The 17,393-nt window shown below is 42.3% G+C and overlaps 1 protein-coding gene across 1 annotated transcript in view; it reads left to right on the forward strand.

Moving 5' to 3' along the window:
• si:ch211-212o1.2 (uncharacterized protein LOC492735 homolog) overlaps positions 1-17,393 on the forward strand; it is a 136,934-nt gene that overhangs the window by 78,950 nt on the left and 40,591 nt on the right. The window contains exons 2-3 of the mRNA XM_056282141.1: positions 1-16; positions 7,204-7,295. The exon at positions 1-16 is cut by the window's left edge and continues 104 nt beyond it. Coding sequence (XP_056138116.1) covers positions 1-16; positions 7,204-7,295 — 108 coding nt within the window. The remainder of the gene's footprint in view (positions 17-7,203; positions 7,296-17,393) is intronic.

Here is a 17,393-nt window from a genome sequence, read left to right on the forward strand (position 1 = left end):
ATCATCCTTGGCATTGGTGAGTATGTCGTTTTTTTCAAACAGCAGCAAAGTCATAAAATAACACCCCCCCCCAAAAAAGACTGAAAACAGTGTAGAAAATATTATTTGCATAACTGTTAGCTCCAGTTGTTTAATGATTAGGAAATTGTGGCCAAATTATTTGTGCATTTTTTTGTCACTCAACACAATATGGCGAGCTCAGCTTTAAGTGAAAATCACTTACTACTTTACTCGTTATGCATTTTGCACTTTCTATTGAAAAGAAAAAAATATATGTGTGTATAGTTTTTCTAGTCCAGTTCCTCTCAGCTGATGGTCTTTTATAATACTCATGATGCCATCAGACGCACTCGTTAACATACAGCCTGTAAAAGCCATAATGTTATTTGGTAATATTTTTGGTTAGTTTAAATTCCAGATTGTTATGGCGTAGTGACGTTCTCCCATGAGGACTTTTATTTTGACAGAGTTGGAAAGCCAGAGGACGCGACGCGTCAGTTCCTGCTGGAGAGACGATGGCGCAGTGCACGGTTTTTACCGCGAATGTGTCCGTGAAAGCAAAGAGACTTTGAACAAAAATATTAAGACTTTGATTTGATTGTATACTTGTAAATAGTTCCAGTAAATAGTGAAATGATATTTGGACTGCTGTATTTTGTTTAAGAAAAGACACGACACTGACACGTCAGGAGTAAAAACGGTTCCGTAGACATTCCACGTCAGTGCCTACAAAGTAAAAACCGTCTACTCCATCAAAAAAGAAGCATTGAACTTGACGTTGGATGAAGAAATGACAGACAATAGTTCAACTGAAAGAAAAAACCACAAAACAAAGGTATTGTGACTTTTGATGTTTTGAAAAATGGAAGTTTTAAGAAGGGGGTGACTAGATTTAATGCTAGCAACGGTCAGCAAGAAGACAAGTGCATTAACGCATAGCAGCTAATTTTGGGCAATCTGAAGACTAGCCTACATCGTTTGGCGATCATTCGTGTTTGAGTTATTGGTGTGACTTGAGAATTATGAAGCAGTTATTGTGAGCATAAATGGCGGACAAAGCTGATGAAGATGCTGATACCAAACGAGTGGTTAAGCAAACACCCAAGTCTATGGAAGATAAGCTTCACAGGCTGCTTGGTTCTAGAAAAACAAAACTAAGTCAGATAACTGCTGTGAGAAATGAAATAAAACGTCTGAAGTCGGACAAGAAAAATCTGGAGAAGATTAATGATAAACATGACAATGTCGTTCCGCAACTATTTAAGGAATTTCTGAAACTAAATGAGGATGTTGTAGAATTGTTAAAAGAAGATGAAAAACAGAATGACCATGATTATTGGTATAGACCCAAAGTGGACCAGAGTAGAGCATTTATGGAAGAAACGGATGACTGTATCATTGATGCTCATGAAAAGGTGCAATCACCTGTGAAATCTGAAGATCAGGAGGATGAAGATGATGTTGGTCTACAAGATAGTGTTTCACAATTTTTTTGTAAATGGCGAAGTGAAAATAGCTCAGTGCATGAAAAAAAATGTCAGGTGTCTCTCAAACAAGTTCTGCATGCATGAAAGTAGAGGCATAAAGAGCTGCATTACAAGCCTGAGCGGAGTCTCTAAAGAAAAGAGGAGCTATTCTTGTGGAAGATGTTAGGGTTTGTGGAAGACCCCAAGCGCACGACACCAGACAGAGATAGGGTTAGCCGAAAACTGGCGTACTTTATTCCTTACGCGTACAAATAGTCAAACATAGGAAGGCAATGAGCGACAAGGAAAAACGGAAAGTCCAAGGGAAAAAACTCACGGGTAATCCAAACGGGAACACGGCAGGATACTTCCACGGGGAAACTTTGCAAGGGAAAAACATGAACCAAGGGCTTGGGTGAGTTCGGAGAGAAAAGGACCGTGAGGGAAGAGTAGCCGCTACTGCGAGGAGGTTACAACACGAACTGACAACGGGCGTGTGGGAGGCCACCAAACTTAAGCCCAGCCCTGATGGCTAAGCCCGGCCCTGACGAGCCGATTGGCTGCCGGCGCGGGGTGGGAGGGCCACGGCGCGGGGTGGGCGAGCCGTAACAGAAGAAGCACAATTAAAGGCTAAGAAGGAGCAAATAGAGGATGAGATGGCTATTGTAGAATCTAATGCAAGGCTTAAGGTGTTACAGGAGTATGAAGGGTCTCTTGTTAGTAGAAGAAGTAATGTGCAGTCGCAGGCATCCCTCAAGTTGAAGTCTGATAAAAGCTGTCCTAAGAAAACACCACAGAAACCTCCTCCGGCACTGCTCATGGGGACTGGAGTGGTTGTGAGCAATACAGTTCACCTGGACGAGGAGACGAACATCAAAGATAAGCTGAAAGTGCAAACAGAAAAGCTGATGATGGGCAGCTGAAGGTCATGCAGTGACAGAATGACATCACAGAGATGCTTATCAGGCAACAAGATTTATCCCTGCTGCCAGAAAGAAACGTTCCTGTGTTTGATGGCAATCCTTTAAGTTATCATTCATTCATTCGAGTGTTTGAACATGCAATTGAAAGCAGGACTAACAGTGCTTGTGACAGGCTGTTCTATCTAGAACAATATACAAGTGGAGAACCAAGAGATCTAGTGAAGAGCTGTGAACGTATGAGAGGTGACAAAGGATACGGAGAGGCCAGACAGCTACTGGAGAAGTATTATGGTGATGAGCTAAAGATAGCTAGTGCCTACATAGAGAAAGCTCTTAATTGGCCTCAGATTAAATCAGAGGATGTAAAAGCAACACGCACATTTGCGTTCTTTCTAGTTAGATGCTGAAACACCATGGAGAATGTTCAGTACCTATAGGAATTGGACAATCCAACAAACACATGAACCATTCATTCCAAGCTTCCATTCAAGATGAGGGAGAGATGGAGAAGGAATGCCTACAAAATTCAGCAGCATAGAGGAAGAAGGGTGAGGTTTGCAGAACTAGTAGATTACATTGAACACCAAGCTAATATCATGACAGAGCCATTGTTTGGCAACATTCAAGACCTAAGCACCAGTGCAGAAAGCAAAGAAGAGCAGAGTCAAGTCTAAATTTATTAATTCAAGTGAGACGAAAGGAAGCAGTTTTGCTACAACTGTTGTTCCTGCAAATAAAGAAAACTCAGTTAAGACACAGCAAAAGAAAAGTAGCAATGCTACAAAATCTGACGCATTTCAGAAGACATGTCTGTTTTGCCAGAAGAGCCGCTCCTTAGATTCTTGTAGGCAAATCAAAAAACAACCGCTCCAAGACAGAATTGAGTTCCTGAAGCCAAAAGGTGTCTGCTTTGGATGTCTTATCTGTCGTCATCTCAGTAAAGAGTGTAGAAAGAGACTGACTTGTGAAGAACGCAAACAAAGACACCCAAGTCTTCTGCATGTGAAAAAAGAGGAAGAGCATAGCTCAAAGAAAACTGAAGACAGTAGTAATACTGATAAGGTGTTGTCAAGTGCTGTTGTAGCAGTGAATAGTGGATATACAGGGGCTGGAAGAGGACAATGCATTCTTGCTGTTGTACCTGTGAAGGTGAAGTCCAAAAAATCTATGAAGAGTCTGGAAACGTATGCTTTCATTGATTCAGGAAGTTCAGACTCATTTTGCACAGAAGCTGTGATGGGACGACTGAATTTGAAGGGCAAAAAGACGGAGATTCTTCTTTGTACTATGGATCAGGAGAAGCCTGTACATAGTTACATCTTGTCAGATCTTGAAATGTCTGGACTTGAAGCCTGTGAATACATTGATATGCCTCCAGTATACATTCAGCCGAAAATTCCTGTGAGTGAAGCAAATATTCCCCGACAGCAAGAGATAGACAAGTGGTCTTACTTGAAAAAGGTGTGTATACCCTATATTGATGCTGAAGTTTGTCTGTTAATTGGCACTAATGCTTACAGGGCAACTGAACCTTTGGAGATCATCAATAGTGTTAATGACAGGCCATATGCAGTCAGAACAGCACTAGGTTGGATGGTAAATGGACCTATAAGAGAGACAAGCTCAGAGCAAAGAAGATGTACAGTGAACTGTGTATCGGTTGCAGATGTAGAACAGCTGCTTATTCGACAGTACAATGCGAATTTACCTGAAAGACAATATGAAGACAGAGGGAAATGTCTCAAGAAGACTGGCAGTTCATGATATCTGTTGAAAAGTCAGGAAAGTACATTGATGGACGCTACGCCATTGGTTTACCCTTGAAGAGTGAAACTCTTATGATGCCAGATAATCGTGGCATAGCAGTACAGCGAGCTGTGAATCTCAAAAAGAATCTCAAAGGAAAACCTGGTTTACATGAAGACTATAAAAGCTTCATGGAAGACATCATCTCTAAGGGCTTTGCAGTGAGAGTCCCAAAGGAACAGTTGAACCGCTAAGATGGAAGTGTGGTACATCCTACATTACGCAGTGTACCACCCAACCAAGAAAAAGATTAGAGTTGTTTTTGACTGTTATGCAACATACAGAGGTATGTCACTAAATGGACAGCTGCTACAAGGTCCTGACCTAACAAACATCTTGATTGGTGTTTTGATGAGATTTTGAGAAGACCCTGTTGCCATGATGGCAGACATAGAGTTCAATGTTCTACCAAGTAAAGGTTCCAGACGAAGAGGCAGATCTTCTTCACTTCCTGTGGTGGGAAGATGGAAATTTGGAGGAAAATCTGACTGAATACAGAATGGGTGTGCATTTGTTCAGTGCCACCTCCTCACCTAGTTGTGCATGCTATGCATTGATGAAGACTGCAAGTGATTGTGAACATCAGACGACATCTGATGCTGTGAACAGTGTTAAGAAATTTCTATGTCGACGATTGCCTAAAGTCCGTGCCAACTGAAGACCAGGTGATCAGTTTGTGCAAAGAGCTGAGATCACTTTGTCAAGATGGATGCTCCTGTTTGATGAAATGAGTCAGCAACAGAAGGGCTGTCTTGTTACCCATTCCAGAAAGTGAAAGAGCGACAACCATCAAAGACCTGGACATAAGCCATGATGCTTTACCAATGGAGAGAGCCCTAGGTATTCATTGGTGCACTGAATCTGACATGTTTGTCTTTAAGAGGCATGTGCAGGAGAAACCTGTGACAAGACGAGGAAATCTTTCAGTGGTTAGCGCAATATATGACCCGCTGGGATTTCTTTCACCTGTTATCTTTCCAGCCAAATGCATCCTCAGAGAATTGTGCCAAGAGAACGAGGCTGGGATGAGAAGATTCAGGGTAAGCAAGAACGGAAGATGGCAGACTTGCCTGATGACCATTTATTGCCAGACAAGCCACCATTCACTAATGTAGGGGTGGACAATTTTGGACCATTTGAAGTAAAGTGAGGACCCAGCCTGGTTAAAAGATATGGTGTTTTGTTCACATGTCTGACAACAAGAGCTGTTCATATAGAAGTGGCTCACTCCCTTGATACGGATTCATATGTCAATGCCCTACGACGATTCATCTGCCGAAGAGGGATGGTGTCAGTCATGAGGTCAGACAATGGCACAAACTTTGTGGCCACAGAAAGAGAGCTGCGTGAAGCAATTCAGGCAATGGATCAATCAAAGATACATGAAACTGCTGAAAAGAGGGATAAAGTGGATTTTCAACACTCCAGCAGCATCTCACCAAGGAGGCATTTGAGAAAGGCAGATACGCACAGTGAGGAAAATTCTTCAATCCACTGTAAAACAGCAAACGTTAGATGACGAGGCACTTAGTACAGTCACGTGTGAAGTGGAAGCAATAATGAATGATCGTCCAATCACAAAGGCCTCTGATGACCCCGATGATTTGAAGGGTTTGACTCCGAACCATCTTCTGCTGATAAAAAAGCAACCCTGCCCCCTGGTGTCTTTAAAAAAGAAGATTCATATGCACGCAGAAGGTGGAGACAAGTTCAGTACTTATCAGACCTTTTCTGGACCCGATGGACCCAAGAGTACTTACCTGTTCTCCAAGAGTGTCAGAAGTGGTCCCAAATAAAGAGAAACTTTGAGCCTGGTGATATAGTCCTGGTCGTTGATAGTACTGCACCAAGAAATTCCTGGATGATAGGAAGAATACAAGACCTTCACTGACTCCAGGGGAGTTGTTCACCATGCTTGCATCCAGTCCAGGACCAACACAGTGGAGCAACCAATCACCAAGCTCTGCTTGCGTCAAGAAGCAGGATGAGAGACTATGACTGTAGGATCATGGACAATTATTATTATTAAGTTAAAAAATGAGGAAACAATACTGTGTAATTGTAATAATATTGGAATGTTTCTTATGATATTTTTTATATGATTGCAAGTGGGAAAAATTTCCATGGCTCTATGTAAGAAATGTTTGTAATTGCTTGTGTGCAACCCATGCAATTAGGGGCTGGGATGTAAGAGCCATAATGTCATTTGGTAATATTTTTGGTTAGTTTAAATGTCAGTTTGTTATGGTGTAGTGGCATTCTCCCATGAGGACTTTTATTTTGACAGACTTGGAAAGCCAGAGGACGTGAAGAGTGCGTGTGTCAATTCCTGCTGAAGAGACAATGGAGCAACACACGGTTTTACCATGAATGTGTTCGTGAAAGCAAAAAGACTTGGAACGAAAAACAGAACACTTTGATGTGACTGTATACTTGTAAATAGTTCCAGTAAATAGTGAAATGATATTTTGACTCCAGTATGTTGTTTAAGAAGAGACACGACACTGATACATCAGGAGTAAAAACGGTTCCATAGACATTCAACGTCAGTAACCTACACAGCTAATCAAGAACAAATCATCAAAATGGGATTATACTTCATCCTGGTGAAATAACAAAGAACTCTGTGTTTCCATACTTCAGTTCTGAGTTTTCCAAAACAGATTCCCACTGTCTTCAAATACTGTTTAGTTCTGCATTTTGTACATATAAAAATCACTTCTATTTTCATCTCTCATCTTCACCCATTGTATTTTTATCTATCCTTATATTTGATTTTTGTTTTTAAAGCTTTTATTCCATGATTCTGGCTGCAAATTCGATAGTACAGAAAGACTAAACAAACTAAGACTAAGCTAACTAAGACTAAGCTAAGTTTTTATTCTTCTGTCAACATTACCTTGTATGTTTCATTTTTTAATGGTAATTATAGTATTTTGTTACAGGACAAAGAATAACATCGGTATCATTCATCCTAATTGTTATATTTTTCTCCCTTGGTGTCTCAGTCCTAGGGATAGTGACTGCAGACTTTGCATCGGGGATGGTACACTGGGGTGCAGATACTTGGGGATCTGTGGACATCCCGGTCATTGGAAAGGTAACACGCGCACACACACACTCTACTCTCTCTCTCTCTCGCTCTCTCTCTCTCTCTAGACTGGACAACCAACAACCAATATGTAATGCTTAAAGGACTTATAGTAGGTAAATAAATATATACTATTTACCTCCTATCTATGTTATCTCTTTAACTGTATTCTGTGCATTTGTGCCAAGATTGATGGCTCCTTTAAAATGTAATACTGTGAGGGGACTTATAAGTTATCAAGGAGGTGCTATTTTACAGCCCAGAAAAACTTTGGATCACCTACGATTTAAAACCTGGGTCAATATACCAAATGGGGAGTGAATGAAGAAGTTCACCTCTCCACACCATCTGTAGACCTGTAGTGTGCTGAGAGGTTAATCTTATATAGTATATCATCAAGGCATACACAACCCGGCTACACTCATCACAGATATAATATCACAGCCTCATTTCAGCCTCATTACATTTTTTGATGGGGCGTTTTATAAAAATCGGTTAACAGATTTTTTTTGTTGCTTAACGGGGGAAGTTTGTGTGTGTGTGTGTGTGTGTGTGTGTGTGTGTTTGTGTGTGTGTGTGTGTGTGTGTGTGTGTGTGTGTGTGTGTGTACTGTAATGAAGGAGGAATATCAATGAGTAATGATGAAATTGTTCACATGTTGAAAAGTTCATCTGTGTTTTGGGACCTAAAATACCCTGATTATGATAGTTGTGATATTTGAGATTTATACATTTGCACATATGATTAATTATTGTGGAACAATACATGTAAAATGTTGAAGATGTGATTGAAATCTTCTACATAATTATAAAACCAGATTAAAAATGCTACTTGTTTAAATTCACTTAATTTCAAAAGTAATTTTTCTCCTTGGGAAATACTGGAATATAGTTTTATTAAGATCTAAAACCATGTCAATCAAATGGTATATAGCCCTTTATGATATCTGTGCAATACTCTTGTAATGACAAAACATTGTATACGTATGTTAAACACAAAGTGTTCTATTCAGCTTGCAGCAGAACGTTTTTGAGGAAATTTAAATTGTTTCATGTGCCCTGTCCAGAATGTTTGTTCATTAAATACATTTCAAGTCATAGTGTGCAGACCTTTTGTTTTATAGTAAATTTACCCTGATGTTCAAGCACCAGAGCATAGGACTCTTTTCAAATTCAGCTATACTAAGTAGGGGCGTCCGGGTGGCGTGGCGGTCTATTCCATTGCCTACCAACACAGGGATCACCGGTTCAAAACCCCATGTTACCTCTGGCTTGGGCGGGCATCCCACCACAATTGGCCGTGTCTGTGGACAGGAAGCTGGGTGTGGGTATGTGTCCTGGTCGCTGCAGTAGCGCCTCCTCTGGTCGGTCGGGGCACCTGTTCAGGGGGGAGGGGGAACTGGGGGGAATAGCGTGATCCTCCCATGCGCTACATCCCCCTGGTGAAACTCCTCACTGTCAGGTGAAAAGAAGCGGCTGGTGACATGTATCAGAGGAGGCATGTGGTAGTCTGCATGCCTCCCCAGATTGGCAGAGGAGAAAAAGGGGGGAAAAAAACTATGGTAAGTAGAGCACTTGTTTTTTGTAAAATATGCTTTATTGGATATCGTTACAATCCACTTTTGATTTTGTAAAAACTGACATTGACGCAAACTGACAGTTAAGAAGGATCTTGGTTACCAGCTTGGAAAATCTGTCAGATTATCCACCTTATTCCAAGCCCCCATGATACCTTGCATGAATTATGGGCGCAACTTCCGGCGTGTCATGCCACTGAACTGGAACCGGCGTTTTCCATGGTAATGGCACACTAACTGTCTTTCTTAGATTTATTTGTATGGCGTCTCATTCATTCATGAAGATCTAGCCAGCCAAATTAGCTGATGATGTGGGAACACAACCTCACGGCGATCAAAAATGGTGAAATAAGAATACCTTTGCCATCTGTAATAAATGGTTGGGAAGATGACATGAAGAAATGGCCTTATATCATGTACGGTAGCATTTTTAGCTATTTTGTTGAGTCCGTTGCCTGTGATTGTAAGGCGATGAGCAATTTAAAAAGCTCGGAGGTGTACCAATATCTACACAGCAATGAGTTGGTCAGGTGTTCTTTAAGGATGTTGGAAACAACCTTGTCTACCTAAAAGCAGACATAAAGCTGAGTCAGCGCCTGCACGTATCTCATCATAAGGCTTGGGTGCTAGCATCAGTGACAGGTGACATACAGACAGCGGGTTGCTCATGTATTGCAGGGCCTGGACGCTCTTGTAGTCATGCAGCAGCAATTCTGTGGAATGTCAGTAAAGTAATAACATGAAAAGACATAAAAAATTTGATTTTATTCTGATTTTTTTACAAATACATTTACTATTATTTTGACACAATCGAACAGTAAATGACACGTAACTGCTGCCAGGGACTTGGGTTCTATCCAATCACAAACAAGAAGTGATGTCTCACCTTTTCCGTAATCTGAAATATCATTGTTTTGTGAAATATTGTTTTATGAAATATTGTGTTTTGTGAAATGTGTTTTGTGACATGTCATTGTGTTCTCTGAAATGTTGTTTTGTTTTGATCCTCAGGGCCACTGTAGTAACCCCTATAAATGTATATGCAATAAGGCTGAATCGCAAAAAAGTTTGACCCACCCATTCCCTTCTCTCATTGCACAAAACACCCATTGCATCCTCGATAGTAAATCTCGACAGTAGCTTTTAAATCTATATCTTAATTTTATCTTTATTTAACATTACACATTGTGTCTGTGCTTTTCAGCAGCAAATGGTGTTTTACATTTGGTATTTGCAGCTTTTTCATGATCCATATAGCCTAAGTGTTTTGGTAACAAAATCCTTTAAGAACATGGGCGCTCTCTCGAGTCACCTGAAATGTATAGTGATAATAAATTATGAATAAAAGATTGTGTTGAATGCCACTGCACAATTTCATAATTATTTGTGAAATGAGCTAATGTTTGTTTAGCTCACACCAGCATTTATGTAACCCTGAACCACGAGCTTTTCGAGTTCCTATTTGGTGACGCTTTATGTTGATTATTGTGTTATTTAGGCAAAAACGTCCATTTTCTGTGTGTCCTCTTGTCAGTTCTACCGCAGCAATGAATGTTGAACACTATGTAGTCTTTGTGTTTGTTGAAGGTACTTTCTGATTTGACGTTTATTTATGATGTGGCGTTTACTGGGGCTCGAGGTAGTTACTATGACCAAAAGCACAGCAGTAGCCACAGTTTTGCATGGCGGGTTGGACACTGTAGGAGACTTCTAATAAAGACGTTTACTGGAAGAGAATAATAGACCTTCACAGACAAGGGGGGGGGACAATAGGCTGACTCCAAATAAAGTGTGTGTATGCACAGTGAGGATAAATGGAAAATAAACAAGGCGTAGACTCCTATTTTTGTGTGCAAATATGTGTCTTTGTCAGTGTTTGAAGAATAAAGCAGGCGTGTGCACTCAGTTAAGGATGTTTTGAATATCAAAGGTGGCCATGATGGAAGACACCTAAGGTTGATCGTGGTTGTGGTTAAAAAGCTGGGACAAAACATTTGAAGCCACCGTGACTGTTCGCCATTTATTTGTATGCAACCCTTTCTTAGGCACTATTTATAGTGCATTTACTATTGTGTCTCTACGGGCCTAAAATCTTGAATGTGGCAGATGGTGTAGTCCACTAGGGTCATTTTACATGACCTTATACTGGCTAAATGATGCAGTGCCTCCACCTGGAATAACAAAACACCCCTATTATGTGTAATTATCTCCAGGAAAAACTAAGTATAAGTTCTTAGTGGAAAAAACAAAACAAACAAACGCTAGAGCTAGAACATTGCGCCTATACATACAAATATATATATATAAACTGTGTTAAATAAAAACACTCAACTGTAGGGAAAGTGCTCAACAAATAAGGGGCAAAATAATCCGGTGAGTCAAGTAAATTCTTTATGAGACAGTACAAGCCTGTTTCATGCCATAAGCAATCATCGGCTGTCAGTAAAGCTACTCGGGACAGAACACACTATTGCCTCATCATGCACGTCACGTGCACAACATCCAATGGGGAAGGGAGAGGTGCGACATTCAAAACCATATGATTGCTAACGGTCCGTTGGAGGGGGGGGTTGTCTATTGCCATGATTTATTTATAATTACAAAATAGGTGCTTATATCTATGTCTGCAACTGCTGGCAAATTCATTCCTGTTATTCAATGTGGACATTTCTGGTTTGCAAATGATAAAATATTTTTCAGTTAGACATAGATTGCACATTTTACTACTGGTTGAATATACTTTGTTCTTTGAGATGATTTTCCAGGTGGTTGAATAATTAATATTTCTGTCCGCCAGTGACCAAATATGTTTTAAAGATGTTACATTCTTTAAACGGTTGTTTCTAAAGCTACACGTGTGCATTAATAACGCTTTTTGAATGTTCCCTCTATTAGACTGAGGTATGTCTCTGTTTTGCCGTTGTCATTTCTCGTCACCGTAGCTTGATAGATAACGCCTATCGTCTGACATTTTCTTTCGAGGGGGCATGGGTCGTTCACACAGCAGTTGGGGGAGTCCGATTGTGATGAAAGTGTCCTTGATTTTTCATGATTCTTGTGTTGTGGGACGATATTATTTGTTGAATGTTAGGCATGCAGCTGTAACTAATTTTGATGGTATTCCTATTGAATATCTTCCTCAGTTGATGGTCCGGGGTAAAACACTTATCCACAAGCTCAAAAAACTGCTTACCGATGTTTGTGGCCATGGTATCACTGTAGGGTGGGTTGCACCAGGTGATGTTTCGTTTTCTGCTATATTTGTTGATTTGCTGGCAGTCAGTATTTAATGGTGGGTTGTACGTACTTGAGCTTAAAATTGTTGCCGCTCCTTTGTAATGCGTTTTGATATGGGGGTGTAGCTTCATTGAAGATGGACTCATTAGATGATAATTTTGAGAGTCTTCTATTAATGCTTTCTGGGATGTTCTTCAAGATGGAGGGTGGGTGGTTGCTTTCTCTATGGACATACTGCAGCGTGTTGTTGGGCTTAATTTATGGCTTGGCTTGTATGTGCCATCCCTAAGGTCCATTGAGATGTCCGGAAAGTCGATTTGTTTTCATCTATTATTCAACCACCTGGAAAATCCTCTCAAAGAACAAAGCATATTCAACCAGGAGTAAAATGTGCAATCTATGTCCAACTGAAAAATATTTTATCATTTTAGTAAAATGTGCAATCTATGTCTAACTGAAAAATATTTCATACTTTGCAAACCAGAAAAGTCCACATTGAATAATAGGAATGAACTGGCCAGCAGTTGCAGACATAGATATAAGCACCTATTTTGTAATTATAAATAAATCATGCCAAGACAAACACCCCGCCCCCATTGGACTGTTAGCAAACACGTGTTTTTGAATTTTTTTTATTGTCGCACCTCTCCCTTCCCCATTGGACATAGTGCACGTGATGTGCATGACGAGGCAATAAATGGTATGTTTTTTCCCGAGTAGCTTTATTGACAGCTGATGACCGTTTATGGCATGAAACAGACTTGTAACTGTCTCATAAAGAATTTACTTGACTCAGTGGATTATTTTGCTCCTTATTTGTTGAGCACTTTTCCGACCGTTGAGTGTTTCTTTTAACAAAGAGATGTGTATATATATATATATATATATATCCATCCATTGTCTGAACCACTTATCCTGCTTTCAGGGTCGCGGGGATGCTGGAGCCTATTCCAGCAGTCATTGGGCAGCAGGCGGGGAGACACCCTGGACAGGCTGCCAGGCCATCACACACACATTCATTCCTAGGGACAATTTAGCATGGCCAATTCACCTGACTTACATGTCTTTGGACTGTGGGAGGAAACCGGAGCCCCTGGAGGAAGCCCATGAACATGCATACTCCACACAGAGGATGACCCGGATATGATCTGGATTAACGTTGGCGCGCTTGTGAATTCTCGTCGAATTAAACAACCAGTTACCTTTGTAGTCATGGCGAACTGAATACAGAACCCGGGAGCATCCCCAATGGAAGCTGTCATCTGACTGACGTCTGAGGCGTCCTCGTACAAATGGGAAGCTCCAGGTCCTCTCCCGTCGAACAGCGGTAGCAAATAGTTCGACTACGAGCAGTCATTAGCACTTTTATCACTGCAGAGTACTGCCTTCACGGCGGAATCGATGCAAACTAATGCTGGGAGTATTCACTACAGTTCAGGAATGCTGTGTGATTCTTCAAAACTTAAAAAACGATGTTAGCTCAGGCTACAATGCACTCACTCTACGTGTAGCTGTGCTAACTGCTACATTAGTAGGACTAAGCTAACCCACTCACCTGCAGGAATACTGAACACAAGGACGATTTCAGGTTCACGTATATATGCACACATGGTTCCAGGCCTGGAATTAAGTCATTTTTAGGGCAAGGCCACTTTGGCCTTTGATGAATACAAATTTATTGGGGCATCGCGGCCAAAATGCAGGGCACTAGGATTGGGTATCTGTTACATGTCCCGTTAAAGGTCCAGGGGATGAGGGGAAGTAACAAAGAAAATAAAAGTGTCCCGGGGGAATAAGAAAGGTGGGAGGCGGAAAACCAGGTGTAAAAACAGAAAAACGAACCTTTAGTCAAACTATAGAATAAACAGGCAACTAAAAGATGCTGGCTCTTAACAAAACAAACTCAGATCAAACCAAACAAGAACACCAATAGGTTTCACCCTCCTTCTCAAGGAGTATAGACACAAGAGCTTGCTCTCTGGTTGACAACAATGACCCACTGGCCATCTCTCTCACTAGCTGCCAACAATGGCCCAGTGGCACTGTTGGGTGTCTCTCCAAGTTATATACCCAGCTGATGAGGGATTGGGGTCACCTGGGCTTAATCAGCAGTTCCACAGGAGGCGGGGCATTACCTGGAGAGGGAAAATTAGACACGTGGCACTAGGGCCGTAACACCCCCTCCCATAAGTACAAACCCTATGTTTGTATATGAGAGGGTAATCACATACACAACACACGGCATTGGGGCCGTAACACACCCTCCCATAAATACCAACCCTAGGTTGGCATTCAAAAGGGTAATCCTCTTCACTCCCTTGGAAGTTGGCTTCATTCTTCTCCCCGAGCCACTGCATCAGGCGGATGTTTTGCTCCTGCATGTCCTCAAAATCCTGGCCTGTCACATCCTTCTCCCCGAGCAAAGCATCCTTCCGTTGTTCCGCTGTTGAAAGCTTCTTGTTGAGGATGTCGACCTGCTCGTTTACAGAGGGAATCTTCCTCGGGGCCTCTTCGTCAGCCATCTTCTTGTTTTCTCTTCGCTCCCTCTCTTCCAGGTCCTTCAGCCTCTGCCTCGGTCTTCTCAGCCGCCATGAGCTGGACGTTGTCCCTCTGCTCCTTGGTTGCTGAGCGGTACATGTCAAGCAGTAGCTTCATCTCCCGCTGAGACTTCTGGACTTCTTCGAGTTCTACACGGACAAACCTCAGCTGCTCCACATCTTTCCTCCTTTGATTCGCCAGGTCCAGACGAAGCTCCTCTGCCTCAACCCACATTGCATGGCACTGGCGTGTGAGGTCAGCGACGGCAGACTCGAGGTATGCAATTCTCACCTCCTGCTTCTGGGGCTGGTTTAGGTCCTCCCTATTCCCTCTCACCTGGGACACGGCCGCCCGCGGTTCTGCCGCTTACGTTTTAACGCCTCACAATCGACAACCAAATGTCCAGATCTATGGCAGAAAAAACAGTTTCTCCACTTTAGGCTTTGGAAGAGTACCGACCCGTGAAGCTTGAGTAACTTGCATGTTAGCATTTCGTGAGTCGCCGCTGCAGGGGAATGAAATATTATGCGGCACAAAGATGTTTTTATGTGGGAGCGCGAATTCGTCCGGAAACACCACAGCCTGATGCGTGGACACTTTATGCTCGTACTGCATCTCTAGCTGTCGCATTTTAATAGCCGTCTCTGCCTCCAATTTCTTCAATTCCAACTCCCTGCGAAGCTGGAATTCTGTCTCCCTTTCGCTTTTCTCCTTTTCCAACTGGAGACGAGCAAGACGGACTTTTAACTGCGCAGCCAGCTTAGAACCACGAGTAGACACGTGTGACTCAAAAGTAGCCATAGCTAAAACAAACACCACACGGGCTGAATGTTCATTAGCCTCTGCTACAGTCACTCAACCTCACTTTCAAAAAGTCACACCCACCGGTGGCAAATTACAGCAAGCTGAAAATAAACATATGGTTAAGCCTTACAAACTTCCTCCGTTCCTACCTGGTTGAAACTTCACCTATCGGTCTTCTCGGTGCGTGCCGGGCTCGGGGCGGCTTTAAAGGCTGAACTTCTGCGGCCTGAGCCCCGAAAAGCCTACCCCCGCCAGGGAGCGTTGTCCCCACCCAGGATTACTCCTAAAACAAGAAAGGCAAAATAACAATTGTGTCTGATGGAAGGACTGATCACAGCCAGCTGGACACTCCCCTATTCTAACCAGGGAAGCTGTCTGAGACACCAACCGAATTGCAATATTCACCGCGCCCGCCACCGCAGACAAAGCTGCACAGCAACAATTAACACACACACACACCAGGAATCCACCTCCTTATGGTCTTATTCAAAAATAATTATCCCGGACGAGCCCCCAATTGTTACGTTTCCCCGTTAAAGGTCCAGGGGAAGTAACAAAAAATAAAAAGTGTCCCGGGGGAATAAGAAAGGTGGGAGGCGGAACCAGATGTAAAAACAGATTTATTAACAAAACGAACCTTTAGTCAAACTATAGAATAAACAGGCAACTAAAGATGCTGGCTCTTAACTAACCAGACTAACAAAACAAGAACACTAATAGGTTTCACCCTCCTTCTCAAGGAGTATAGACACAAGAGCTTGCTCTCTGGTTGACAACAATGGCCCACTGGCCGCCTCTCACTCTAGCTGCCAACAATGGCCCACTGGCACTGTTGGGTGTCTCTCTCCAAGCTATATACCCAGCTGATGAGGAATTGGGGTCACCTGGGCTCAATCAGCAGTTCCACAGGAGGCAGGGCATTACCTGGAGAGGGAAAATTAGACACGTGGCGCTAGGGCCGTAACAGTATGTTTGACATTTTTCGATACCGATACCAAAGCCAATACCTTCAATTCAACACGATACCTAAATAATACTTTTCCGATACTATATATCATGAAAACCTTATCAGCAAACTACTTTTCTGTACAGCGAGCACCATAATTCATTGACACATTGTGTTATTTTAGTTTTGTACTCTAGCACTTTGAGATTGAAAGGGAGGTCAACGATGACAATGAGGTCAACGTGCAGACTGACATCTTTAATGTATGTGAGCCTATTTATATACATCATCATACCTGTTTAATCATTGCTAGCAGTGGCACCAGAAAAAGACCCAGCAGCAGACGTCCCAGAGCTAACGTTAACGTTGGCAGCAGCACGGACATTAACGTTATCAAACACAGAGCAGTTGTCCACTCGTAAATTTATCCCATGCGCGATAAGATGTTTCATCATCCATCCATTATCTGAATCGCTTATCCTGCTCATAGAGTTGCGGGGATGCTGGAGCCTATTCCAGCAGTCATATTCGACGTATTCCCAGACTTGCATTTGATGATCGCTTTGCAGTGGTTGCATTTTACTCTACCATAAAGGCCTGATTGGTGGAGTGCTGCAGAGATGGTTGTCCTTCTGGAAGGTTCTCCCATCTCCACAGAGGAATGCTGGAGCTCTGTCAGAGTGACCATCGGGTTCTTGGTCACCTCCCTGACCAAGGCCCTTCTCCCCCGATTGCTCAGTTTGGCTCTGCGGCCAGCTCTAGGAAGAGTCCTGGTGGATCCAAACTTCTTCCATTTACGAATGATGGAGACCACTGTGCTCTTCGGGACCTTCAAAGCTGTAGAAATTTTTTCGTACCTTTCCCTAGATCTGTGCCTCGATACAATCCTGTCTCGGAGGTCCACAGACAATTCCTTTGACTTCATGGCTTGGTTTCTGCTCTAATATGCACTGTCAACAGTGGGACCTTATATAGACAGGTTTGTGCCTTTCCAAATCATGTCCAA

This window comes from Lampris incognitus, chromosome 6, assembly GCF_029633865.1.
Source record: "Lampris incognitus isolate fLamInc1 chromosome 6, fLamInc1.hap2, whole genome shotgun sequence".
Lineage (NCBI taxonomy): Eukaryota > Metazoa > Chordata > Actinopteri > Lampriformes > Lampridae > Lampris > Lampris incognitus.